The 26,540-nt window shown below is 49.7% G+C and overlaps 14 protein-coding genes across 14 annotated transcripts; 7 read left to right on the forward strand and 7 right to left on the reverse strand. All coding sequences in view use genetic code 12, as the record gives it.

The window, feature by feature from the left end:
• Positions 1-16: 16 nt before the first annotated feature.
• On the forward strand, positions 17-2,980 carry DIURU_004805 (uncharacterized protein; the record flags this gene model as incomplete). Its single annotated transcript, XM_034157719.1, has 1 exon — positions 17-2,980. One exon carries the CDS (start codon positions 17-19, stop codon positions 2,978-2,980), a length of 2,964 nt encoding a protein of 987 aa, XP_034010209.1.
• Positions 2,981-3,146: 166 nt separating this feature from the next.
• DIURU_004806 (bifunctional choline kinase/ethanolamine kinase) lies at positions 3,147-4,763 on the reverse strand (the record flags this gene model as incomplete). Its single annotated transcript, XM_034157720.1, has 1 exon — positions 3,147-4,763. One exon carries the CDS (start codon positions 4,761-4,763, stop codon positions 3,147-3,149), a length of 1,617 nt encoding a protein of 538 aa, XP_034010210.1.
• Positions 4,764-5,467: 704 nt separating this feature from the next.
• On the forward strand, positions 5,468-6,163 carry MTW1 (MIND complex subunit; the record flags this gene model as incomplete). Its single annotated transcript, XM_034157721.1, has 1 exon — positions 5,468-6,163. The coding sequence occupies one exon, from the start codon at positions 5,468-5,470 to the stop codon at positions 6,161-6,163; it is 696 nt and encodes a 231-aa protein (XP_034010211.1).
• A 567-nt stretch (positions 6,164-6,730) lies between these two features.
• Positions 6,731-9,241, forward strand: USO6 (Uso6p; the record flags this gene model as incomplete). The annotated part of the gene is made up of 1 exon (XM_034157722.1): positions 6,731-9,241. One exon carries the CDS (start codon positions 6,731-6,733, stop codon positions 9,239-9,241), a length of 2,511 nt encoding a protein of 836 aa, XP_034010212.1.
• Positions 9,242-9,760: 519 nt separating this feature from the next.
• Positions 9,761-12,844, forward strand: DIURU_004809 (uncharacterized protein; the record flags this gene model as incomplete). Its single annotated transcript, XM_034157723.1, has 1 exon — positions 9,761-12,844. The coding sequence occupies one exon, from the start codon at positions 9,761-9,763 to the stop codon at positions 12,842-12,844; it is 3,084 nt and encodes a 1,027-aa protein (XP_034010213.1).
• A 139-nt stretch (positions 12,845-12,983) lies between these two features.
• Positions 12,984-13,808, reverse strand: DIURU_004810 (uncharacterized protein; the record flags this gene model as incomplete). The annotated part of the gene is made up of 1 exon (XM_034157725.1): positions 12,984-13,808. One exon carries the CDS (start codon positions 13,806-13,808, stop codon positions 12,984-12,986), a length of 825 nt encoding a protein of 274 aa, XP_034010214.1.
• A 384-nt stretch (positions 13,809-14,192) lies between these two features.
• On the reverse strand, positions 14,193-14,990 carry SFP1 (zinc-coordinating transcription factor; the record flags this gene model as incomplete). The annotated part of the gene is made up of 1 exon (XM_034157726.1): positions 14,193-14,990. One exon carries the CDS (start codon positions 14,988-14,990, stop codon positions 14,193-14,195), a length of 798 nt encoding a protein of 265 aa, XP_034010215.1.
• Positions 14,991-16,289: 1,299 nt separating this feature from the next.
• On the reverse strand, positions 16,290-18,638 carry DIURU_004812 (uncharacterized protein; the record flags this gene model as incomplete). The annotated part of the gene is made up of 1 exon (XM_034157727.1): positions 16,290-18,638. One exon carries the CDS (start codon positions 18,636-18,638, stop codon positions 16,290-16,292), a length of 2,349 nt encoding a protein of 782 aa, XP_034010216.1.
• Positions 18,639-19,101: 463 nt separating this feature from the next.
• DIURU_004813 (uncharacterized protein) lies at positions 19,102-19,785 on the forward strand (the record flags this gene model as incomplete). The annotated part of the gene is made up of 1 exon (XM_034157728.1): positions 19,102-19,785. One exon carries the CDS (start codon positions 19,102-19,104, stop codon positions 19,783-19,785), a length of 684 nt encoding a protein of 227 aa, XP_034010217.1.
• A 162-nt stretch (positions 19,786-19,947) lies between these two features.
• On the reverse strand, positions 19,948-20,277 carry RPP2B (ribosomal protein P2; the record flags this gene model as incomplete). The annotated part of the gene is made up of 1 exon (XM_034157729.1): positions 19,948-20,277. One exon carries the CDS (start codon positions 20,275-20,277, stop codon positions 19,948-19,950), a length of 330 nt encoding a protein of 109 aa, XP_034010218.1.
• A 393-nt stretch (positions 20,278-20,670) lies between these two features.
• Positions 20,671-21,197, forward strand: RPS15 (40S ribosomal protein uS19; the record flags this gene model as incomplete). The annotated part of the gene is made up of 2 exons (XM_034157730.1): positions 20,671-20,680; positions 20,785-21,197. The coding sequence occupies 2 exons, from the start codon at positions 20,671-20,673 to the stop codon at positions 21,195-21,197; spliced, it is 423 nt and encodes a 140-aa protein (XP_034010219.1).
• Positions 21,198-21,408: 211 nt separating this feature from the next.
• ARG11 (Arg11p) lies at positions 21,409-22,299 on the forward strand (the record flags this gene model as incomplete). The annotated part of the gene is made up of 1 exon (XM_034157731.1): positions 21,409-22,299. One exon carries the CDS (start codon positions 21,409-21,411, stop codon positions 22,297-22,299), a length of 891 nt encoding a protein of 296 aa, XP_034010220.1.
• Positions 22,300-22,354: 55 nt separating this feature from the next.
• On the reverse strand, positions 22,355-23,302 carry DIURU_004817 (uncharacterized protein; the record flags this gene model as incomplete). The annotated part of the gene is made up of 1 exon (XM_034157732.1): positions 22,355-23,302. One exon carries the CDS (start codon positions 23,300-23,302, stop codon positions 22,355-22,357), a length of 948 nt encoding a protein of 315 aa, XP_034010221.1.
• A 484-nt stretch (positions 23,303-23,786) lies between these two features.
• Positions 23,787-25,769, reverse strand: ZCF31 (Zcf31p; the record flags this gene model as incomplete). The annotated part of the gene is made up of 1 exon (XM_034157733.1): positions 23,787-25,769. The coding sequence occupies one exon, from the start codon at positions 25,767-25,769 to the stop codon at positions 23,787-23,789; it is 1,983 nt and encodes a 660-aa protein (XP_034010222.1).
• Positions 25,770-26,540: the final 771 nt, after the last annotated feature.

Consider the following 26,540-nt stretch of genomic DNA (forward strand, 5'->3'; position numbering starts at 1 on the left):
TTCGCCGTACCCCACCATGTCGATATATCGATGCCACCAATGGGACGAGGGCATCGAACAACAATTCCTAGGGGTTTCTCCAGTGTGGGACGAGGTCCTGCTCTATCAAACCAAGCATCCCGATGCGGCTACTGAAACCAATGACATTTTCAAAGTCGCCCACCGCCTGGGATTCGATCACATCCTGTGCTTGGACTACTCGAGGGAATATAACGGCATTGTTGGCGTTGGATGTAACGGAGAAAATACCGTGGCTGTGTTTGATATCAAGTCCGAATCTAGTTCGGTGCTTAAGATCCAGGCGAAGCAGCTGAGGTCCATCAACTCGATCTCATTTCGCCACAACTTACTCGCCATCGGCTTTGAGAAGGGCCGCCTGGATAACTCTTTACAAATATGGAACGTTGAACATTATTCCCGAACCTCCAATAACGATCACATCAACACCCCGCTCCAAGGGTGCTTACTGCTGGAAACAGTCACCTCAGTCACTTGGGTCGACGAACAGAATTTGTTAGTTGCATCTCCCAAACACATACGCGGGATTGATACCAGAACAAGTGAACCACACCCCACGTGGCAAATCAATCTGAAGCTAGCTTTTGGCGTTACGTGCGATCCATTCGACAATCATTACTTTGGTAGTTTTAGTGAGGACGGGACGGTAGCGATTTGGGATCAGCGTAAAATTCTGAATGCCACCGGTCTGAAGAAAAACGTTGATCCACTCTTGACGTTCCCACGTTTAGTGCCCGAGTGGAACCCTCGCAAAAACCAAGGACCTTGCTTCAGATTCTCGCTGGTGAGAAGGGGCGAATTCGCTACTGTCTACTCCGGTGACACTATAAGAAGATGGAATTACATGCATGTGCCTCCTGTACCTCCACACGCACCCGATTCCGATGATGCTGAAAAGCTTACATCAGATACTCCCGAACTCAACAATTTGAAGAATCAGTGTCTGCAAGTATTCAAGCCTAGTGAAGAGCTGTTGATCGTATCAATTGTATTGGACGTCAAGACTGACTACGAAAGAGTGGTATCATTCGACTACTCGCCGGATTTGACTTGTGCTACCTCAACAAACTTCGTGTGCATGAGACAATCAGGGCTGGTGTTCCGAATGCCTGCGGTAGAGTGTGTTGAGGAGTTCAATTTCAACCCCTACAATGAGCTTAGTTATTGCGGACCTGAGGGAACGCATACATTGTTTTTACCGTCGAGTGATTCGATGCCTTCGAAAAGTCGTCGTGGAATTAATCATGCCGAACGTCGTATCGATTTGGCACTCAACGATGACCTCAAGAAGTACACCAATCTGTCCGATGGTCCAAATGGGGGTGATGATGAAGAATCATTTGAGGACTATGAAGAGGAATCCGATGATGACCTCGACAATGCCCGATTCCCAAAACGTCACGAATCTGCAGCCCTCAATCTTGACCCCCAACTGGTCATGTATAATGATATCTGTAATGTGATTCGTCGCAGAGCACTCATGGGCTATGGTCTCCATGATTGTTCCAACAATATCAAAATCCTCGAAGACATCGATATCATCGACGGCCAAATGCTGATTCGAAACGTTTGGAAGTGGCTTGACTTGGCTAAGAGGTCTCTCGATAAAGGTTCTATGATCAGCGAGGGTGTCGATCTCGGATTTCAAGGGGTGTTAGGTATTTGGAACGGGCCAAGTTTCATGCAAGATGAAATACGAACAAGCAGAGACAGTGGCCCATTGACAATGGAAATGTTCAAAAACGCAGTTCAGCTGATTGTTAAACAGAAAGGTACAAAAACGGCAAATATTCTGATACCCAAGAACTCTCAAAAGAAAGCGGAACGTATGCTTTGTTTGGTGGTATCGGGGTGGTACTTGGCTAATCTGGAATTTGAAGAAAAGCTTGACATTTTGATCAATCTAGGCTTCACTACAAAAGCTGCAGGATGGGCTGTTTTCCATGGTGATGTCAATAAAGCTATTGAGATTCTCTCTCGAGCCAAAAATGAGCGACTCCGTATCATTGCGACAGCCATTGCTGGGTATCTTGCATACAGCGATTCCAAGGTGAATCTGCCGTGGAAAGACCAGTGCCGTCGCATGGCACTGGAACTTGATGATCCGTATCTCCGGGCTATTTTCGCTTACATTGCTGACAATGACTGGTGGGACGTTTTGGATGAGCACCTGCTTCCCCTTCGTGAACGCCTAGGAGTAGCTCTCTCATTCCTCGGTGACAAGGATTTGGATGTTTACTTGAATCGAGTGGCGGACACTGTGATGAAACGAGGTGAACTTGAAGGTCTCATTTTGACTGGTGTCACCCCCAAGGGCATTGATTTGTTACAAAGTTACGTGGATCGCACAAAGGATGTCCAAACGGCAGCACTCATTTCTGCGTTTGCATGTCCAAGATACTTCATAAGTGAGAGAGTAAAGCATTGGATGGACAGTTATCGAACATTACTTAACAGTTGGCAATTATTCCTGGTCCGGGCGAAACTTGATGTCTTGAGAACAAAGCTCTCTAAAAATTACAACGGGCATCCAACTCTCAAGGCCAACCCTAAGCAGGTCCATTTACAGTGTTTGCGATGCAACAAAAACTTCAACAAACCTGTGGGTCAATTGGCTGCTGGATCAGCCAACGGCAATCTGAGTGGGCTGAGTGGTGCAGGGGCATCGCTAATCAAACAATTCAACAAGCTTCAAATGAAAACCCTGGAGAGCCCCACTATCGCCAATTGTGTGCATTGCGGTGCTCCATTCCCTCGATGCTCTGTATGTTTGCTTACATTAGGAACGCCCATACCTGACCAACCAGTTGAAGCCAACAAAAACGCTACAAAATTTAACGACTGGTTCTCATTTTGCTTACTGTGCAACCATGGTTGTCATGCACACCATGCTGAAGAATGGTTCCGTAAACATTACGTTTGTCCCGTGCCGCTGTGTAATTGTCGCTGTAATAGTAAGTAAGTGGTAATTTAGTTTAAGTGGCGCAGTTCAATCAACACAAATCAACTTTCTCGGAAATTCTAATATTTTTGCAAAATTTTGAGCATATCAATCAACCATCTCTATTGTGAAAAGTTCGAATCTTGATCATAATAAATATTTTATGCGAAATTAAATTCTATAAGAACTAAATATCTAACAAAGTGGTGTCCAAATGTTTGATTAAGGGACGGTATTTCTCTGCGACACAATCCTTTGGCAATAAGCCGAAACTTTGCCCATCACCAATAATTAATGCGAGTTTTTGTTGAGAGTACTTGAGATAGTCGAAATCATCGTCTTCCTCCTCGATGGCACATTCATCAAATGCTGCCAGTAGTTCATCAGTAGTGGAAAAATTATAGGTAGTGTTGATCCCTGTAGTAGACGAAGAATGACCGTTGCTTACACTCTTAGGGGGCCCGCCCTGAATGAGTCCCCAGAGAAACCAGTATATTTGCACCGAGCTTCGCCAATAGACACACTCATTGTAGAGTTTTTGCACTTCATACTGTATGAGTTCAGCAGCAACTTCGTGGCTATCCTCATGGCTTGCTACACTAGTTTGCGGCTTCGTGGCAGTCTTGAAAGATGAGGTGGGATATTTGAACTCATATTCAATGTACAGCTTGATGAAGTTAAACTGATCTACTTGTGTAGGGTAGTTTTCTTCAAAAATCCAATATGGTTTGCTTTCGTTGTAGTAGTCCAGCATCCATTCCAGGAAAAAGTTGACAATGTCGAATGCCGGAAAGTTAGGTCCCAGGTACTCAAAGTCAATTACCGCAAGGTTGGAGTCATACTTGGGTTCAGTGGTGACCACCGTAGCTTCATCAGCAATAGGGGCAACGTCCTTGAGGTTGAAGTCCTTTTGCAATAAGAGATTACCGTATTGGGTATCGTTATGGCAAAATTTAATGTCAGACTTAATCTTAGAGCCATTGTAATTTTTGAAGAGCCAGTTTTGAACATTCCCCACTAATTTCCGGAACTCAGCAAAGCTCATACCCATAAATGTATCAATGATGGCCGGATTGTCCTCACCGTAAAGTGGAAGGAATTCGTTTTCGAAAACATCCATCCATTTATGGATCTGCTTCCAGCACACGGGAACAACTTGATCTGTTTTTTTGTCCACCGGGTAGTCAGACTCACTAAGATCAAACTTGTAATGCAAGTCCTTCATTCTACGAGCCAACATTTGTGAGATGACATGATCACGGATGAGTTCCTTATTAAGCGGTTCGAATCCCTCAAGAAACTGTTCAAAGCGACCATTCGTGAAGATACCCAAAAGTCGAGGCCCAATGTTCTTTTGCAGAAGCTTCATAAGTACCCGGAGCTCGCCATCACGATCGATAAGAGACTCGACGTTCTTGCCATACACCCGCAATAACAACGATGGAACCTTCACAGATGAATCGTTGTACAGGATTTTGTAGATAGAATTGGTTAAAGCGCCACTCAATCGATTCAACACAAGATTATCAAGAGTCAAGTTCTTTTTCCACCATTTAGGGATTCGGAGGGTTTTGATGAGACCGAGAACGTCCTGCTTGAGGAAGTCGGTGGGAAGAGAATTGTCAAGCACTGCTGCGACCAGCGGCACCAGGGTATTCGGATCCAATTGCGTTTGCGAGACCGTGAGCTTGGAGATGCTTGAACTGGAAAGCGAGCGCCGATTCATCAGCGGGCGCCGAGACGATGACCGCAGCAGGTTCCGCAGACGACTCCGAGACCGACTCCGATGGGGGACAACATCCATAGTGACGGTTTAGTGGTTATCAGGAAAAAACAGCAACTCGCCGAAAAAATGCTTGGGTATATGCTCGTGCGAACGCTAAATTTGGGGGAGTGGCTGATCAAAAGTGGGGGAACGCGGCGATCTCAGCTGAGACTCGGGGAATCAGTTTACGCTCAGTCACTAGGAGTTTCGTCTCGATCAGGCGATCTCAGGCGATATCAAACTACAAATCTTAGTTTCCCATACAAAGAGAGGTACATATCCTTGCATATCATGGAAAGTTCCAGTCGCCCGAAGACCAACGTCATTATGAATGACGATGTCGTATAAATGCAGTACCGAAAATGAGTTGTGGCAAAGCTAAGGGCTCGATTATCAGGGGGAATGATGAGCATCGGACGTGATGGATGAATAATCGCCAGCCGCACCAACCGTTGACATCAATGATCGAGCCGTATCGTAAATCTTTTGAGAGCGTGACTACCGGATTGAGCATTTCAGAGTGTAGCCCAGCAATGGGACTCAAACACATGTCGTAGACATTGTTTTTTGGGATTGTATCCACTTCACTTTAGAACAATTCTAGTGGAACATTTTCTTCGTTCTTCGTTGAATCAGACGCGACAGGATTTTTCCTGTCGCGCATGCACGCCAAGTGAGTGACATTTCATCACAACATTGATTACGCTTCACTTCCAAAGCCGTTGATCGCACCAGCGAACACTATGGAGCGAACGCAGGAACTTCAACTTCTTGGTGACGCGCTTGGCTTCACCCCGAAATACTTTGTCGACATTATCAACAATGCTGTTAACGAGATTGCAGTGGGGTGTGTCAACTCGCTCGAGAAGTTTCTTGAACGCCAGCGAAGCCAGTTCGGCGAGCAGATATTCCCCAAACATGAGATTGAGTCGGGGACCAGCCAGTTTCAGCTGTTGCTTAATCTGACCATAGATAAGTATATGGATCTTTTCGAAGTGTACATGGACCGCAATATATTTCTGGTGCCAGAGGAGCTACAGCATCACATCGATTGGGCCCAGCTTACAGGCACCAAAACAGTGCCAAATGTTGAGGCCGTTCGCGCAGACACTGACAATCAAATGAGGCAGGTCCTCAACGATATCCGGCGCGAGCTAACCATACGTCGACTTCGTAAGCAGCAGTTGGCAGTGGCAATGCATCTACGAAATCTGGTGAAAGAGTTTATCGGAGCCATCACTGAATGTCTCGCTAACGAACCATCTCCAGAAAGACTTAACCAGACAATTGCCGAGGTGAAGACCACCATAAACGAGCTATATTCCAAGACGGCAGAGTTTCAGGCGCTCGCTGAAGACCCCCTCTCAGCTCAAGCCCCCGCAGTTGAGATCAGCGATCGGCTTGCGCATCTCACTCGTCAATTAGTTGCTTCTGACTAATTGCAAGCTTGCACCGAGTGTGGAGAGACAGTCTACAACTCCTAGAGTTGAAACTATAATTAAATGCATTGTTGTCGAGCTGGTATCGGCAGACCACTACTCTACCATGATTCTCTGTTTCGAGATAAGTAATAAGACTAGAGATACGGTATAAAATAGTGTTATCACTAATGACCATATAAAATGGGAACTGAATGTGGTAGACCCACATGTATATTTATTCACGCTTGAAACGTTTGTGGAAGGCGCAGAACGGAAACCACCCACACGACTTTTTTCGCTTACCGTCTAGCCGGGTGGTTAGGGTACCCCGGCCTTTCCATCAGAGAAATCAAGGATGGCTACTGAGAACTATAGCTGCCCGCCAGCCCGCCCCGTTATTTTCTACGATAGTTCTGGTGATTGTAGATGTTTGCCACTCATAATATAACTGATAGCAAACCACCGGCGTCGCTTGCCTGCATCGTCCGGAGTCGGTGATCTCATATTTTTTCCACCCGGCATCGTCTAACTTTACATTCTCATCCATCCGCCACGGCAACCTTGGACTAATCCACCAACGTTGAAATGGCTATGTTTTACGCATTGAATGGTTTGGGGTACCTTGTGCTTACTGCACTTGCGGTTCACTCCTTCGGCAAGCAGCTGGATCTTGAGAAGCGGGAGAAAGAGCTTGTGGAGAAGATCGACAAGCTTGAAATCGAGCTCACGTCGAAGCTGAACCAGTTGGAGGAGTTGACCCAACAACAAGATGACCTCAAGAAGTCGCTGGACTCGGAATTGCAGGCGAAGATTCTCGCTCATCAACAGGAGATCGAGCAGTTGAGAAGATCAAAGGAGGAGGCGGAAACCGCTGCACTCAAGACTGCCGAACTCAAGCAAAGCTTGGAAAAGGACTTGGCCAAAGCCAATGACTTGATCGAACAATTGAAGCGTGACGCCGAGGTCGCCCGTGCCGCCACTAACGCCATGGAAGAAGATCTCAAAAACCAACTTTCGGCTCAATTGGAAAAGGTTGCTGCCGAGAAGGATGCCCAGTTCACTGCTAAGAGCAATGAATTGAAGGAATGGCAAAACAAGCATACTCTGTTGGAGCAAATTGTTGCCACCTTGCAAAACGAGTTATCGACTAAGGAAGCCGCTCACAATGACGTCCTGCTGCAATTGAAGGATGTTCAAACTAAGCACCAGCTGTCGGTTGAACAAGCGGAAAAGCTGGATGCTTTGGTGAAGAAGTTACAATCGCAATTGAAGGGCAACGAGGGCGAGGTTACCGAGTTGAAGCTGAAGTTGACTGCGGCTGAGTCTGAAGCTGCGGAGGTGAAGAGTGAGTTGGAAACTACGAAGGCGCAAGTGGCCGATGTTACTAAGGACCTTGAGCTGGCTCGTGAACAGAACAAGGCTGACGTGGCTAAGGTGAAGGACCAATTGAATGAAACTACTGCTCAATTGGAACAAACTAAGCTGGAATTAGCCGATGCGAAGCTGGCTGCGGAAAAGGCTCAGCAAGAGGTGACTGAAGCCGAGAAGCAAGCTGAACAAGCCAAACAAGAAGCCGAACAAGCTAAGCAAGAAGCCGAACAAGCTAAGCAAGAAGCCGAACAAGCCAAGCTGGCTGCGGACGAAGCTAAGCTGGCCGTGGACGAAGCTAAGCAAGATGTCGAACAAGCCAAGCAGCAATTGAAGGAGGCTCAGGAACAAGTGCAAAAGGTCACTGAAGACAACGATCTGCTCAAGTCTCAATTGCTGTCTGTCCAAGAAGAGCTTGCCACCGCCCAAAAGAATGCATCGGAGGTTCACACTAAAGCTCTTGAAGAAGCTAAACTGAAGCACTCCAAGGAGCTCGAAGAAGCTAAGCAACAGCACTCCAAGGTTCTCGATGATACCAAGCAACAGCACTCCAAGGAACTTGAAGAAACCAAACAACAACACTCCAAGGAACTCGAAGAAACCAAGCAAGCCCATGCTGACGAACTTGAGTCTGCTAAGGCCAGCCATGCCAAGGATCTCGAAGCGACCCACGCCAACAAACTCCAGGAAGTGAAGGATGCTCACGCCAAGGAACTCGCCCAGGTGAAGTCGGAGCACGCTCAACAAATTGACGACCTCAAGTCACAATATAAGGATGCTGAGGAGCACACCAAGACGATCGAAAAGCAGGCTAAGGAACTCGAAACCGCCAAGAAGCTAGCTGAAGACTACGAGAAGCAGACTGAAGACCTTAAGAAGCAGGTTAAGGACCTTGAGGTGAAGGCGGACGAAGCCAAGGGGGCTAACAAGGAGCTCTCCGATACGAAAAATAAGCTCAAGGAGACTAACGATGAACTCGAGAACACCAAGAGCCAGGCTAAGGAACTTGAAAATATCAAGGGGGAACAATTGAAGGAGCTTGACGAACTCAAGAAGCAAGTTAAGACACTTGAAGACACGAAGAAGGAGCTTGATGCGGCTAAGAAGGAGCTTGAGGAACACAAGCAAAAGGCTGAAGACCACAAAAAGTCAGACAAAGATACGGTTGCCCAGTTAACCAAGCAAGTTTCGGATTTGACGGCGAAAAACACTGCTGACGCCAAAACCATTTCCGACTTGCAAGCTCGGGCCGAGACTGCCGAGTCGAAGGCCAGCGACGACGCCAAGAAGTTGAAGGAGTTGGAGGCTGCCCAGGAGAACGTGGCCTCGTTGAAGAAACAAATCGACGACGCCGCTGCCGAAAATACGAAGCTCCAGAAGCAAGTGGCCGAGGCGACGCTGGCCGCCGACGACGTGGCGAAGTTAGAGGCGGAGGTGGCGTCGTTGAAATCGCAACTCGCTGCTCAGACAGAAGCTGCCAACCAGCGTCTGGCCGCGGTGCAAGATCCTTCAGCCATGGGCGCAAAACCCGAAGAGGAAAAACAGCAACTTAACGAGGAGTATGAGCAAAAGTTAGACGAAAAAGAGCGCGAAAATGAGCAATTAGTCAATGATATCGCCGAGTTGACGGCGCGGGTGGAAAAGGCGGAACAAGAGAGACAACGGTTCAAGGACTTGAACGACGGGTTACTTTTGAAGTTGAAAGAAAAGAAATCCTCTAGCGCCTAACCCCAGCAAGCTACATAGTCGTAAATCGAACAAATTTTACTCACCCTGCAGCAGCACATTCTCGGCTCATTTCAGGCACACTGTGGCCCGCTACGTCATTTGACGCCCGCAGGCGAAACTCAACCTTCTCCGCTGCACTCGCCCTCCCCTACATTCACCGCCAACCTCGCTTTCAACGCCACAACCCTCGGTTGCTTGCTCTTCGCTTCCAGCGGCCAATAAGTACCACACCTTCCCGGCATTTCTCTAAGCTTTCGTATCCACCGTCGCTGAACTCCAAGTGCGTGATTACTTTCACCTTCCGCACGGATTATTTGTTTTCCAAACAAATCACTGACCCAGCCTCTTTCTAAAAAAAAAAACCTCGTTGCATGCCGTCCTGCATGTACTGATATCAACCGGCTACCAAGCTTTAATTGACACTTCCTTTGATTATCGTCTGTCTGGCTGCCCGACGCTGAAAACCTGCCGAGGAAAACTCTGATGAAACGGAGGAGCTCCAGGTTGTTCGTACCAGCGATGTTGGCACCAGTGTCAGAACAGCACGTTGCCTCCGCCGGCGCCCCCAGCCCACCATCGACACGGCCACTTGAATCCCGAGACCCCGAGATTCTGCCGTTGCCCCTGCCCCAGATGGACCACATTATCAAGCTGACGCTTAAGCAGTTCAAAAAGCTCGAGCTCCAGTTGAACAAATTCAATCTGAAGAAGTTGAACACCCAGCTGGGATGCCACCTCAAAGGCAACATTTTGCGGACGCTGTTGCTCCCACTTTTACGTCATCATAAGGATTTGGGTAGACACTTTACTAATCTGCCTACTATGTATAAGCTGTTGGTCAGCGTCATCGTCGCCGTGCTCATCAAATGGTGGAAGCTGCTTATCGCAAATCTCATGATTGAAATACTGAAAAAAGGATACGGAGCCGGGCTCCATCCGATACCTGCCAGCGATCGTAACGCCTACCTTGAGCTGATTTCTCGCATGATGGCTCTCCCATACTGGGATGTGGTCGATGCTGACTTTTACGAGAACTTCAAGACCCACTTGACGACAACTTTACATTGGTCGATTACAAAACTTAGCACGATCAAAACTGTGACGGTGTCGATGGCGGCGTTTGTGGGTAAAGTTTTTGCCCACCTGTTTATTCATTTGCCACAGGTGCTGAATGCCCTCTTGTTCTTATTGAATGTCAAGCAAGAGTCGTTTGAAAAGGCGAGACTGCTATTAGACGCCAATAAATGCAGTGCCGATGCCATGGTGTGCTTTCCTCAACACCTTGCTTACCTCAGCGACTTCCGTGGCGTGCCTGTCACCAGCCACCCTATACACCGACAGGCTCAATGCATCAACTGCGTACCGCCTCCAAAGCAGGCGGTGCGGGGTATCAAAGACCCCCAAGGTAATTGGGTTCGTCGGTGGGCAAGTTCAGACCTGCTGGTGTTTGTGCTGTTCTTTCGACATTATATGACTATCGTTGACCACAGGCTCCGCGTGCGGGGCGTTGACGCCACCAAGACGCTGATATTGAGCAACTGTCCTGGGTTCACCGTGCTTTATGCCCATATTGTGCACACCATCAACATGCTGATTACCAATATCGCCGTGAGGGCGCACCTCCGGCCCAAGCAACAAAATCCCAACGCTACCATGACATTACCACAATTCTCTATCAACCCTCTGGATGTTTATTATAGCCTGGTTATCAAGTTGTTTCGGATGATTCGAGATATAACATATTGCCTGGTAATGTTCCCCTCAACCGAGGTAGCCGATCTGGCGGCGCTGGCGACGCTGAGCACGTTACCGGTCGGGGTGTCAGGGGCACTGGGAGTTGCTGAGCTGTTGGTGCGGTTTGTTGACCGAGCCCTTGCCGACTTTGCCGCCCTGGTGAGTGTTCACAACCAACTCAAGCTGACGGTGGTGCTTAACATTACCTACGAATTCATCAACCAAATTGTCAACAATATTCCTATGCTGGCAGCGTTAATAGACTGGGAATTCTGGCTTGCATGCACCTACCAAATGCTTGACAAAACTGATCAAATTCAAACCTTACTCAAAACATTCTCGTTTTTGTTTAACGTGTGGCCGCAAATCCCAGACGCCTTGACACGAGGTAGTCCTTCTGGGCCTCATTTCGCTTGGTTAATCGATTTGAACGAGCTGTACAAGCTTAACTTTGTCAACTGGCTTTTGAGCAATCGAGTATTCGTTCGGTTCATGACCCATTGGCTGCTGGCGGTACGCATTTTTTATATGCGTTTGCTTGTGTGGCGGGTGATTGGCGTCAACAACAGTCAGCTGCTGCCGCAAATCTTGACCACCAAACGGCTTCAAGACAAAATCAATAAACTGTACAACGTTGTGCATGACTTTGCTGTGCTTCATGGCCATCGTGGGCTCAACTTCTGTGCTGACCATCCATTAGTCAACCGCAAATTTGGAATTTTGCCCATGAATGCTAAGGATGACTATTTGCTCGACGACCTTGTTGGTGGAGGGGTCGGCGGTTTGACCACAGTACCCAAAGTCTCGTCTGTCCCCTCGCCCGCGCTTCTGACCCCGATCAAACCGCTCCTGGAGCTTCGCAAAAGCCATCCTTACGAAGTATTCGACGAGGCTATCTACACATGTCTGCTGTTGCCGCTGTCGCTGACAAATTCATCAGATGAGCTGATTGATGCCAAGCCCAAAGGTCTCGTTACTCTGTTGGGGCGCTGGTTCAAATTCATGCTGAATGACAGCCGCAGTCAATCGCTTGTCGGGCTTGATCAAATTGAGAATGAGGTGAAACTTACTAAGCGGAACTCAGTGCTGTTGACGTCGCTCTCTACTGCGTACTCCCTGATCAAACTGAGAAGCTCTCTGCCTCTGATCATGCTGTTTGGGTCTCAACATACCAACTTCACTGAGCTGCCGACGCTGTCGATGGATAGCGATGACGAAAGCATCACCACATTGGAAATCAAAGCTGGTGGAAGTCGCAAACAGAGTCCGCGTGCTGAACTGCAACCAGCAGAATTTTCTCGCATGCCTCCAGACATTGTTAGACCCATCTACAAATTTGACATTGTCATGGACACCGAGCTGATGGGCCAAAAATGTCGGTTGATCAACGAGTGCAATCACAGCCAGTGTAAGTTTGCTGGCCACCTCCTCGTACCCCAAGGAATCGAGAACTTCCCTCGTTGTCCCAAGATTCCTTTGATCCTGATTTACTTCACTCTGGAAACGACAAGGTTTTATTTGAGAGATGAGGGGGATGTCGATATTGACAACTTTATTGATGCTGACGCTGTGCTGAACCGTGATGCCGTCACTTTACTCGCCGAATACTCTCGCTATTACAAAGGATCAACCGTGTCTCTTGGCAGCCGGGATCCTCATATAGTTCGCCTAGTGAATTTGGGCAAGTCTCTCAATGAGCTCAACCATATCATTGATGAGTTCAAGCTGTTTTTGAATACTCGGGTTGAAATTGATCAATTTAATGATGAGGTCACGACCGAGTTCAACGAGAAGAACTACTTTTCAAAAATCATTCCCTATTTACCCATTGATAGCTCCAATGAGCTTAAATTGCTTAACGCCAACTAAATCCTTCACAGGTTTATATTTTTTATTAAATGACTTTGCATTAGTGAACTTTGTAAATCTTGTAATTGTAAAGGGGTTTAAAAAATGAATCGATTCACTCAGAGTTCGTCGAGTAGTATGAATGAGTTTGAGGGAAAAACTAATATAAGTCATCTTCCTCTTTCACTACTTCCATGTCCAAAGGCATATTGTCCTTCATCTTAAAGTCGTACTCACTCTCTTCCACATTCAGAGTACCCAAAACTAAAAGGGCTGTGGTGACTGCGATCAGCGAATTAATACCCCAACAAGCAAGAATGCCTATGAGGCCAAAGAAAATGTAGTGTCTGCGCAAGTAGTAGCGGAAACCAGTGAATTTGATTTGGAAATCCAAGTATGAGTTTTCATTGTTGATGAGAAGGCCGGGAGTGGGCTCAACCTGAATGGTGAATTTGTCTAGAGGATTGGCCAATATGTGACCCGGCATGTGGAACTTGTCCAAAAGGATATCCACATCACGATTGATGTCGACGACCACGGGAGGTACCCAAAAACGGAGGTTAAAAGGCACAAATCGATTTTTAGTTGAATGAATGGACCTGGCGTCACAATCGAGAATGAAAGTGTCCTCATAATACACCTCTTCCAGCTGATACACCAGCCAGTCCAATTGGACCACGCGTCCCTGTAAAGAGTCCCCACACACAACATTCAAATGGATCTGCCATTTATAGCTTAAAAGCGGATCAAACTTAAAGATGTGACCGGGGACTTTGGTTGCGGTAACATCGACGGCCATCGAGTTTGACTTGTGGAATCGAAGAGGGATTCGAGGAGAGCTCTTAGGAATAAGTCCTCGATAAAACTCATGGTACCCAATCACGGAAAACGGGAGCAACACAAGGAACACAGCTGCCAAAAGGGTGGCTATGTATAGTCCACGCCGGGTTATCCCCAAGGGAATGGCGAGGTTCATGCCAAACATACTTGGCAATCACGGGCGAGATGTGGGGGGCACCGTACTTAGTTGTTGTGTGCACATGATAAGAGTCGTACTAAGTGCAGGGTATGCTTGCAGAGAGGGGAATGTTTAGTGAGTATTCCTCACAGAAAATAGACATTACAGACTATTTAGGGAGGTACTAGACATACTTAGTAAATACAGCCGTTATAAGCCTTGGGAATCTAACTCCTTTAAAAAACTGTCATTAACGATATTTGGCATTAGTCTCTCTCTCGCAAGGGTCTGACCGACGATATGGATTATGAAAGCTGGCACTTTCTTTTCCGTCGGTTCAGATTATCCAATGCATTATTCCAAGGTACACCTGCACCCATATAAAAATCTATAGTGTGTCCGTAACTAAGCCTAATGTGTGGTGTGCCCGCGGTGATACTTGAGCCCGTTCAAGTTTTTATAGCGCTTGCCACATACCTCGCATCGGTAAGGCTTGTCCTTTTCCATACCTGCACCGTCCAAGTACGGGGTGTTCGACTCGGGGTCGATAATAGAGATGGTACCATCGGGGTTCTCTTTAAGTGTCTGTCCCTGGTGGCCGTGCAACCGGTGGTACTTGAGACCGTTTTGGTTCTTGTATGTCTTTTCACACCCTATCACCGGACACTTGAACGGCTTATGTTCGTCATTTTCCATCACGTAGAGATGGCGGGCGGGGTCGTCAATGTACATCGTATTGTCGTCATCATCCATGGGGGTGCCCTGGCGTCCCTGCAGCCGCGACTGGCGGCTTTGTGACAGGGACTGAGCCGGCAGTTGTTGTTGCTGCTGCTGTTGGACCTGCTGCTGGAATTGCGGGGCAAATTGCGTCGGCGCCACCAGACTAGAGTTGCCCGGTTGAGACTGGGACTTCATGTTGCCGCCAAAGTGGTAGTTGCTCTGGTGGTTATTGTTCAAAAAGACATCGGTGGTGCTCACAGTTTCCATGATATTATGCATAATGTTCAAGTTGTTACGAGCGTGGCGCAGAGGGTCCAACATCGGGTGAGGCTGTTCTTGAGGCGGCAGTGGCAGGATGTGAGCCTCTTCGTAATGTCGCAATAAGTCGTGAAGAGTCGGTAGTAACTCGCCACAACACAGGTAGTCTTTACAGTACTCCAGTTCCAAATCCGGCAAATACAGCGCCATGGTCGGCGGCAGCATCAGCATCTGATGATTGTGGTGGCGGAACAGGTCGCGGCGGTAATGCTGGTGCAGCAGGGTGGCTTGGGTCATCATCACTTCATCTTTGAGCCACAGACCGATGGTGACCAGCCCCCACAGCACCCCGCCCATCCCTTGGGAATGGGCCAACAGCTCACGCCGGACGCGGGCCGGGGCTTGGAAAATCAGCGCCCTCAGCCCCATATTAATGTCAATAGGCTGGGGTTGGGGCGGCCCCTGGCTGGTGCCGTGGTTGCCATCGATGGCGTTCAGGGTTGGGGAGGTTTCGAAGATCCTCGTATTAAACATGCTGGGCGCTTTCACACGACGGTATCAAGTAGTAGCAACGGGGCTGTATAAGAAATTGCCCCCAATATCTGTTGGTGGCGACAGGCCCGAGGCTAGTGTAGTGAAAGAGGCCGGGGAGGCTTGAGGGATCGTGAGTATCGCTGAGCGGCGTTGGTTGTGTATATGGGCCAAGGTGCGTGCATGGACCAATAAATTTCTTTTTATTGGATGAGGCGGGTAACATCGAGATGCCGAAGCGGCCAGAGCCCGTAGTTGCTCTTCGGTTGGTTATGCCTACTTGTTCGGTGGTACCAGTGTTATTGTCGTGTTAACGTGGTGGTATGCTGACCAGATTTGCCACTATCTTATTGTGGGTGCGTGAGTCCCGAAAAATAAATTCGACATCCACTCCAGAAAAAACCCTCTACAATTAGTATGTTGATCACATTATAGTCCCGCTTGAAACTTGTAGTCTGCTGACGAGTCAGCAGTCCAACCAGGGTGGAGGCGATCCAGATTTACTCTAGCGCCACTAAAAGTGTTCCCGCCACCACTTTAGCTCACCCTAAACGAATAGGGCAAGAGTGGAGGGAAGGCATTAGTAGCGGCTAGTGAGGAAATAAACTTTGCCGGCTGGTTTTGTATGTCGCGAGCGAGCCGTACTGCATATAATCGTTTCACGTGCCAATCCAGCTTTAGATTAAGGGGACAAACCCTAGCCGCTTGGCATATCCCCACGATTGTTCGAAAGACTTCGGTGTTTGAGCCCACCCGCTCACCAGAAATGGATTGCCGTTGCTGAGAACGACTTTTAAGACTTACATGAGAACGCAACCGACATATGCTGCATTACACCCTCAGTGGTCTTATCTCTCATTCTCACTGCTGACAAGATCTTACGTCATTTCGTGACACTAAAGGGGCGCGAATAGCCCCAAATACGTTGCTGTTTTGCAGCCATTAGTGAGTGTTATCAATGATGCTAATTATTATTGCTCTATAAATGCTGTAGACTGATTATCTCGTTTGCTTCACTATCTGGCCGTCGTTCTGCACCACTAACTCCTCATCGTAATCAACGGCAATCACAGGACCATTCAAGGGGAGTACGAGATTAGGGAACTCGTACTTTTCCGTTTGCTCCCGCCGTTCGTCAACAGTCTGCTCTCTCGATATTTCAGGAGTGTCGATGGCCCGAAGAGCAATGTACTCCACAAGCGGCACGTAGCTCTTTTCAAACTGGAAAAGGCAGTACACAGTGTATAACGGAAGGGGGGCAATGAGCGTCGCGCCAACGTAGGCCTTACGAAGCCCGAGCATCCCCGCCATAGTCAACTGGAACAATAAGAGCCCAATGATGATCCGGCGAAAAATCATAATCCACACTTTGCCAGTGGAGTGAGGTGGGTGGATACAAGCATAGAGCAATTGGTACTTGTAAACGTAAAAACCACAGATGAAGTATACCAACCCTGCCGTCAAAATCTTCAGATTCATGATGGAGTAAAGAATCGTGATGATGAAGACAAGAATTGGCGTGGGAAGCTGGAGTCCAAAATTGAAGTTCGGTGGGTTGTACATCCTGAGGTAGTCCCTCGGGGTCTTACACACAAACCATGACCCCAAACTGTAATTAAATAAGTTGCCGACGAGCAATAACTTATACGGGAACAAACCGATCCCCAAGAGAATCGTCAAGTGAATGTAAAACACCAGTAATTCTTGTAACTTTTCGGCAAGAGTTTTGGCGATGAGCCCAGTGTCGGTCAAGTTTACCGTACCAAATAATGTGAAAATCAAAAACAAATTGACGAAGTTGTAGAAGAAGTTCTTGGCCACTGACGAAAGTTCTTCATCTGAATGCAGAGCATAGCCCTGGATCTCGGTGATCCAAATAAATAAGTAAGGCACTACCACATTGAATATGGTGAACACATAAGGGGGAAGGATACGGGTAATGGCAATTTCAGCCCATGGGTGAGCCTTGATCATTTCTGCAAGTCCCGGTAACACTTTCTGAATCAGTTTGAGTTTGAGGAACTTGGTAAGGTAAACCACCAAGTACAGCATCACTACCGACACGAAAAAGATCAAAAAGGTTACAACGGTACGACGAATGTTTCTTTCTTTTCTGGTAAGACAAAGATTGTCCCAGATGATATCATGCGGCGCCGGCGCCGATGAAGTAATAAGATGGTTCACCTTAGGGTCAAGCACAGCCTGAGCAAGAAGCTGAGCCTGTGCCACCGATTCCATAGTGACGAATGCTGTCAGCGACGCGGGGTATTCTCTCTGACGAGCTTTGTTGATCTCAGCGTCCACCACTCGGAGTTGATCCAAAGTGTAGTTAATCGCGTCGACTTTGGGTCCAAACAACCCGAACCACCCTTTATGGAAGGTGGGACGGTTTTCGCTAGTAGTGGGAGCAGCAATCTCTGAAATGTGGTCGAGAATCAGCGGTCTCGGCAGCAGTGTCAGCAGTTGTGTCGACACTTCGCCGGCTTCCAAATCACGGTACATCATCCCCACGTTATCACCATGTTCCACCTCAATATTAGAGCTGAGCAAATCAGTTTTACTTTTGATTCCACACAGTTTGAGATACTGAACCCAGTATACTTCAGCTTGGCGCAAAATTCGGCGTCGAAGACGGAATAGCTCATTAAGGTCGTGCCATTCTCTCACGATCAAAATATCATCGACTTTGCCGATATGTAATGCCTCAACTTTCTGTTTAAGTTGACCTTCTTCACGAAGAATGGGAGGAATACCCTGGATTTTGACAGTGCGATCGGTGATGGCATCTTGCGATCCAAGATACGTTTGACGCATGTCGATGATTTTCAGGGTGGTCTTGAAAAGAAAGTAGAGCACCAATAGAGTGATCACGTAGGTGAACACCGTATAGAGCCACTGAAGGCGCTCATACTGAAGCTGGGGATCCTTCTCCTTATCAAGCCCCTTCTCATCATCAAATCTGCCGGTGAAGTGATATCTTATCGGTAAGATAATCGTGTAAGCAAATACCAAACACACCACTATTGTTTTGATGGCGAATTTGAAGAACTGTAGGAACACCGCGGCATCAAGCCCGGCGTTGGCCAATACCTGATCTTCTGATACCCGATAGAGAACAGGCATCCATCCAAATAACGATGATGGTAGCTTGGGGAGGCTTTCCTTCCTTATCACATGAGGGTTGCGATGGTTAAACTCCGTGAACTTAGCGACGTAGATTTTGGGGTACTTCGACCGCAACACGCAAAATAATAGGAACGCCAGAAGCCCAAATATCAGTGCCACCCCTACTTGAAGGAGGGTGCTTGTCTGCACCTGGGGGTTGAACGGATCGTAATCGAGTGCCATGGATTATAAAAGCCGCACGCGATTCGGATGATATGCAATCGTAGCGGAGTGACATTTTCCTGCTGATCGCACGACGCACGCTGTATAGCCAAAACTGTCGGCTTTCGAGGTCACGACTTTAACAATTTAAATTGGTGGGAGATGAAAATCCTCGACGGAAGACCGATGACACTAGTAGATTTTGGCTGAAGGGAATTTCCATACATCTCGAGGGAACGCTTGACTTCATCCTTAAAGCCAATCTTGAAGCGTTCAATACAGAATGGCGCCACACGACAATTAATTAGTAAAACGTTATAAGGGCTTTCAAGCCTTTAAGATCATCTCTTTCTAAAAGGCAGGAAATTTTAAAGTGGTAGTGGTTTCAAGTTGTCTATCCAACATCCTTTCTATATTGTTCAGACTCAGAATCACGCACTCGCGGTTTCGTGTTTGTCGCGTTGTATGTACGCGTACACCTAAGATGGAGTTGCTGAATCCTGTTGCTCTCAAGCAGTTCATTGATGAACAGGTCGAGCGGATCCGAGCTCCGCTACAGCTTCAGCCGCAGTTCCTCAACCACCAATTTCTGGAGTCACAAGTGAACAAGATTTTGAGTCGAATATACACCCATGTCAATAACTACTGTGACAAGGCGTTTCGAGAGGCGTTCACCGAGATGTTGGTGCAATTAATAAGTGATCAGAAACGTGAAGAGTATGAACAGCTTGCCAAAGCGTATGCTGAGTCGAAATTGCTTGTGGACTACGTGGTGGCGCCGGTGACAAAAGTACCCACGGGGTTGACTCCCGAACAAAAGCTAGCGAAGATGCAGAAAGTGATCGAGGCGCTTCCTGAAGCGAAGACCATGACCGGTAGTGCGCGTTCAAGGGCTTACGGCCAGGCCCGAGCAGATTTGATTGAGGCTTATACCAAGATGAGGACAAAGCGAGCCCAGCTAGAACGATTACGAAGTCTTCACCAACAACTTCGAGGTATCACCGCGATCGTAAAGCCTAAAGTGCTGTCAGGAATATCTAATGATGCCCTCGACAGTGATGAAGAAGTCGAGCGAGCCACCACGGTGGGAGAGTACGCTGATCCCGAGCCAGAGATCAAACAGTTCATTCAGTTAGTGGACACGAAGATCGTACAGAAACTGACATGAAGTGTTATCATGAGTGAGACGATTACGGCGTTCGCAGCCGCAACTCTCGCATCACGCCCACGCCTATCGAGTATAAGCGGCTCATCGACTACAGGCAATAGGGCACTACAATATAAAAGGTTTCCGAATTACGTTTATTATACAGGTAAAGTACAAACACGCTTAGTCGAACAAGCCGAAACCCATGTCGTCGTCGGATTCTTCCTTGGCTTCTTCTTCCTTTTCTTCGGCGGCAGCGGCTTCACCACCAGCGGCGGCGGCGGCACCACCAGTGGCAGCGGCAGCACCACCCGAGGGGACCGAGGCCAACTTGGTGTTACCTTCGGCAATCAACTCGTTGATGTCCTTGCCTTCCAAGTCCTTCAACAAGGTCGAAAGTCTGTCTTGTTCGACTTCAATGCCGACAGATTCCAACAAACCCGAGATGTCTTGGGCGGAGGGGGCGGTGTTACCACCTTGAACGAGCAACAAGTAAGCGGCCAAGTACTTCATGGTAAGATAATCGAATTAAGCGGAAGCAGACTATCCTCTCTGAAGTAGTCAAAATTTTTCACCCGCCTCTTGTGAGGGGATGGTGGTGCGCGCGCGCTGGAGACAAACTCAGGGCTGAACCCTAACCACCAGGTACGGCTACGCAAGTGACGGCCCCTCAACGAGCCACGCCACCGTTTGAAGGGTTGATAAATGTTGATATATGTGATTTCATGAAACCCCATCATTATACACTATCATCGTTGTTGGTTTGATGTTGCCACTGTCAACTTGTTTAATGTCAGGTCACGTGCAAAATAGATTTCTCACGTGAGGCAGATATTCCTCCAGCCGCTGGCGTCGCGCACCGACGACCATATCGATTTCCGTGAAAAAATCTTTTCCACATCAGTCATGGTTGAAGGTATGTAACCTCATATACACGGCAGTGCCTCTGATGGTGATGTGAATCGCTGTTTGAGTAAGGGCACCCTTGTTCCAATGTTGGCAGTCACTAACTCGTTATAGCTAAGAAGAACAGAGTGTTCAAGACCTTCTCCTTCAAGGGTGTTGACCTTAAGGACCTCGTCGAATTGAAGAACGAGGAATTTGCCCAACTCTGCGGCGCCAGAGTGAGAAGAAGATTCTCGAGAGGCCTCGGTGCCAAGCCCATGGGTTTGATCAAGAAGTTGAGAGCCGCCAAGTTGGCTTGCCCCGAAAACGAAAAGCCCGCCATCGTCAAGACCCACTTGAGAAACATGATCATTGTCCCCGAAATGATCGGCTCCGTCGTCGGTGTCTACAACGGTAAGGTTTTCAACACCGTTGAAATCAAGCCCGAAATGGTCGGCCACTACTTGGGTGAATTCTCCATCACCTACACTCCCGTCAGACACGGTAGAGCCGGTAACGCCTCGTCGAGATTCATGCCCTTGCGTTAAGAAGGATGGTACGCGGGTTTGTACAGTAATAATAGATAACAGTAACGGATACTTTGTAGGTGTAATCGGTATAGGCTATTTCACGCCAGTGTCTAGGCCTTCCCCATTTCCTCGATAGCTAGGGCGCATCGCGTAATTCTTCGTCAAATCAAGTAGAGTCTATTACTGGCTGCGCCCCATCCCATACTACATCGCTTGCTTCAACTAAGAGATGCCCAACGAGTTGGACCCCGTGCGGGAGGTCGTCTTCGGCGCCGTCGCCGGCATGGTGGGGAAGCTCGTCGAGCACCCGTTTGACACCATCAAAGTCAGAGTACAGACGGCGGGCGATGCTCTGACGTGGTCGATGATCACCGATACCTGGCGCAATGAGGGCATCGTCCACGGGTTCTACCTGGGGATCAGGGCGCCCATCGTCGGCGCCTGTCTTGAGAATGCCATTTTGTTTCTGAGCTATAACGCCGCCGAGGTGTTTTTGGACAAGTTTGTTGTCAAGAGAGAGCTTGAACTGCAGCCGATGCCGTTCTGGACCAAGATTGCGCTGGGGGCGTTCGCCGGGTTCCTGGCGCTGTTTGTGCTCACACCGGTGGAGCTCGTGAAGTGCCAGTTGCAAGTGCTCAATTTGACCGGGAAGCGTGAGGGCTACGGGCTGTTGATCGGGTCAATCGTCCGCCAAAATGGCATCCAGGGCCTCTGGCACGGTCTTCTGTCCACCATCACTCGAGAAGTAATTGGAACGGCTATCTGGTTCGGGAGTTACGAATACTGTACTGCTAAGCTCCAGGAGAGGCAAGTGAGTCCGCTGACGGCGTCGCTCATCAGTGGTGGTGTTGCCGGTGCGTTATTTAACAGTCTGGTGTTCCCCGTGGACACGATCAAGCTGAACATCCAGACGTACGAGGTGCTCCACGGCCAGCGGGTAGGTGCCGCTTTCGTGGCCCGTAAGCTCGCTCAGCGAGGCATTGGCGCCTTCTACCAGGGGCTCGGGATCACATTGGTGCGGGCCGTCCCCGCCAACGCCCTCATCTTCTACACGTACGAGTTGCTCAAGCGACACTTTGGCCCCCTGGTGCTGGGGAAGCCGTCGGCGTTGGACATCTAGGCAAGAAAAAACGGTGGGTTATAGAATTTATGAAGTTTACGTCGCATATTATCATCTAAAGAAGCGTGGCAGCGTGGGTCAAGTTGTCGACATTCAAAAAGTCACCGCCCAACAGGAAGATGTCCCGCAAGTGCGAGTCGAGCACCAGGTTGGGCCAGGTGATGTCGCCCCACACCCGGGTCTTGAGCCCCTTGCTGTGGGCGTTGTCAAACGCGTCCTTCAATTGCTTCTTGTCGTCGTCGCTGAAGTCCAGAATCTGGGCACTCTTGTAGCTCTGTTGGTCAAGCACCAGTTCCAACAGCCCCAGCGCCACCCGACTGAGGTTGCCCCAGTCGTCCAGGGTGAGGTTGGCCAATGGGGCGTCGAGGTAGAAGTACCGCTTGGAGTCGGCCTTCACTAGCTCGGTGGGCAAGTTGCCGGTGATGGTGACGATGACGGGGCCAGGCACGTGCTTCTGCTGCTCGGTGTCGTAGTAAGCCAAGTAGTCCTCGTCGATAAACCGCTGGAAGTACTTCTTGACGCTGGGGTAGGTGTCGTTCCCTTGGGTCTTGAAGTCGAGCCAGAGGTATACCGGTTCCTCCGGCTGGTTCCACCAGATTGAGTACTTGGTATCGTGGGCTTCGACAAGGGTGATGTTAGGCGTGAACTTAGGATTGGAGAACTCGAGCCAATTGTACAAGTTGTCGAGGTACAACGCGTTCAACGTGTTCTCGGGCTTCAAAAACACCTGGTTGTGGCCGACGTAGATGTCGTCGGTGCCGAACTTGGTGTCCTGCGTTTTACCGCCAGGAAGCGTCTGGGTAAGCGTATAGCCTTCGGTGAAGACAAACACGTCGGCTTCGATCAGCTGGGCCCCGACTTTAACGGCATCGATGAGGGGGTCGTGTCTCCAGTAGTCGTTGTGGGAGTGCAACGGTTTCACGTAGACATCGCGTGTGAGCGACTCGATCGAGTTGTTGAAGGAGGAGGCGACGTCGACGTCACGGGAGAGGAGGCCGGCCATGTGGAGTACGGTGAGGGTTGCGGCACTGGCTAGGTACACTTGGTACATATATTGTCCATGATTCCGAACCACGTGGTTAAACGGTGCGGCGCCATCGTCAGGTGGGGCGGGTCAAGATTGACCATACGACGGGGGAAGGGTGCAACCCGCTGTGAACAATTGGTTTGTGCTTCGGCATTTGAAGTTACAAAGCGGGGTTGACAACCCAATCTTCTAATTTTAAATTTTTGATTAAATTAATTATTGGGTTGGTTAATCGTTCATTCATTAGATGGGTTATCTCAATAGACAACTACGAAAATTGTATCGAGGGGAGAGAAAGAGGGGTAGAGGCTCGTGGAGGTTACGAGGCGTTGCCCTTTCGGTCGCTCGCCTGCCGTGATCACAGGCACAACGCAACGCCGCCTAAACCGTGCCTGCCTAACTAAGCAAGGGACTGCCACAGTTTTTTTGCCCCTTCCACTGACGTCACGGCAGTTGGGTATCATGGGTTCGTCCCCGACAACCCAGTGTTGCTGGGTTCAGTGCGGATCGACTGCAAAATCTCGTCCAAGTAGTTTTTGATCCGGTCGAGTTTGGCAAGAGTGTTTAGGTATAATGGTCCCAGCGACGACCGGATCCGCGACTTGATGAAGTCCTGGTGTGATCTGATCTTGCTTTCAATGTTGTCCAATTTGGCATCGTCGACTAAGCACAGAGGCGCCTGCACCTCTGGGATCGTCTTGGTTTCATTAGTAGCCACTAAGTGGACTTTTAAGGCTCCAGTGGGTTCAGGTAATATCTGAATGTATTTGGTCAACACTGCCAACAGGGCAAGCACGATGAGATTAATCCCCAGCACTTCGAGGGCGGCGTCGCCGTAGCGGCTCCAGCCGGCGGACGACTTCAGGCGCAATTTGGGGTTCTGGTACCACTTGGCGTACTTGGAGTCGTCGATGACGGTGGGGCCAAACGTGATGTCGTAGCTTTCGTTGCTGGCCACCTGGCCCGCGGCGACGTAAGGGTCCATGAGCTGGCTGAAATCGAAGGCAGCGATGAACAATTTGACGAAGTTTCTCCACTGGTCAACGGTGAAATTGGAGATGATCTTGGGGTACTCCTCAAAGTCACACATGTTCGTCACCAGCACGTCGGCCACAAGCGGCAAGAACTGGGAGTTGCCGCCGCTGGCATTGGTGGTGGTGTCGGTGCCGTCCTGTTTGATGAAGTCCCGTTTAAACAACTTGAACAGCATGATGTCGTGCATGAAGTACAGGAACTTCAAGAGCGCCGCCGCCAGCAGGATGAGCTTGTTGTTGAACATGAACAGGTGGAAGCACAAAAGCCGCTCCTCGTGGTTGATCACCATGTACTTGGTGTCGATCAGATGCTGGATGTCGGGGTCCAATTGAGTGGACTCGTCATCGACTAAATTGTCCTTAACGATGCCGTCAAGCACATTCTCCAATACCCGGGCACAAAGGACCATGCAGCAATTTTCGCTGACGTGGGCCAACTCCTTAATCCGGGGGTCGTGGCGAGTAAGCACCCACTGGGACTCCCAGAACTCCGAGATCGAAAGCGGCACGATCAACTGGTTGTAGAGTTTGGTCAGCTCAAACCGTTTCAGCTCTTCGTCGTCCAAGATATTACCCAAGCGATCGTAGGGAAACCCGCGTGAGAGCCGTAGAAGCACTAGGTTGTTGATGTAGAACAGCCACACGAGGCGGAGAAGCAACTCGCGCTCGTACACCTGCCTCTTAGTGACATGCTCCAGCTTGACGTAGTTCTCCAGGTTGAAGATCTCCATGCACTTGTTGCGGTCGATGATCCCCCACATTAATTTATTGTAGAAATTGAGCTTGGGGAGGTTGTAGCGCACGTAGGTACTCTTGCACAAGAGCGTCGAGCACAAGAGCACCGAGAGATAATTGAGGTTTTCCCAGTGCTTGTCGACCAAGCTGAACCAGTAGCACTCGTCGGCCTTGATGCCGACGTTGGGGAACATCGGGTCCTCGATCAAGCACACGTTGAGTATGATGCTGTGGAGAACGGCGGCGTCGACGTTCAACGATAGCCGGCGCACGAACAGCTTGCGGTCAGGCAACACCATGTGGTTGGGGTGGATGTGTTTATAGAACAATTTGAGCACGACGTCCATCTGGGACCACCGGGGCAAGTCGTATTTCGCCAACTCCCGGTCGGTCCACGGCTGGTCGTCGACGGCGCCGGTGTCGTACGGCGACACCAGCGGCGGGTGCGAGATCGGCAGCGCCGCCGCGATGGTGGTGGCGACGGCACTGGTGAGCGGCTGGCCAAGCTTAGGCTGCTCCGACACCGAGCTGCCTCTGGTAGGGCAGTAGCGGCTGTCGGCGACCTCCAGCCCCAGGTACAGCTGGTCGGACACGATCAGCGGTGCCAGCGGCGCCAGCGGCACCAGCAGCACCGGCGCCGGGGTGAAGGTGGCGTGGTAGTAGCCGGGCTTCATCGACGGTAAGTACGGGGTGGCGGCGGGGAGGAGGCTGGGCACCAGCACCGGCTTGGTGTAGCCTACTATCGGCGGTGGCGACCCTGGTGCTGTTGGTGGCGGCGGCGGCTGCGTCGGCGGGGCGCCGGCGCCGATGTGGGGCTGCGTCACAAGCACATGAACGAGGTCGGGGTGCAGCGAGAGTGCCTGGCGTTTTGTGGGGGTAGCGGCGTCGGGGGAGCGTTTGCGACGCCGCCCGCCCCGGTTCAGCTGGACAAACACACACTCGTGGCCCAAGAACTGGCAGTTGGAACACACACGGGTGCGTTGAGGGACGACTTTGTTAAGTCCGTTGCACGAGGTCACAGTCAGCACCGGCTCGCCGTCGCACTTGATCTTCTTCTCGCGACACAGAAGGCAGGCGCGCCGGGCGACGGGGGGGTGCGGCCGCGGTGGCTCCGGCATCGGGTACTCCCGCGGCTGGTACTGGGTCATCATGGCGGTCGAGCTTCGGGGGCGTGGGTGGTGGGGGGGTATATAACCAGCCAGGCTCGGGGTCGTCGAAGCGACGCCCGCCGATTGTTTTGTCGTCCGGCATTTACCCCATGCCGACTTCACCGCCGTGCATAGCCCGTCATGGGGCCCAGGCGCCTCGGCCTATGGCGGGGACAATGGCGACCCGGCTAGCATCGACGACAAACGATGACTAAGCCGCGATCGCCGCCGCCCCAGGCGACGAGGGTGCCTCGTCTCGGTCCCCGTGCGTTGCCGGCGTCCCCAAACCCGGCAATG

Source organism: Diutina rugosa (assembly GCF_008704595.1).
Source record: "Diutina rugosa strain CBS 613 chromosome Unknown scaffold2_size729309, whole genome shotgun sequence".
NCBI classification, from domain to species: domain Eukaryota; kingdom Fungi; phylum Ascomycota; class Pichiomycetes; order Serinales; family Debaryomycetaceae; genus Diutina; species Diutina rugosa.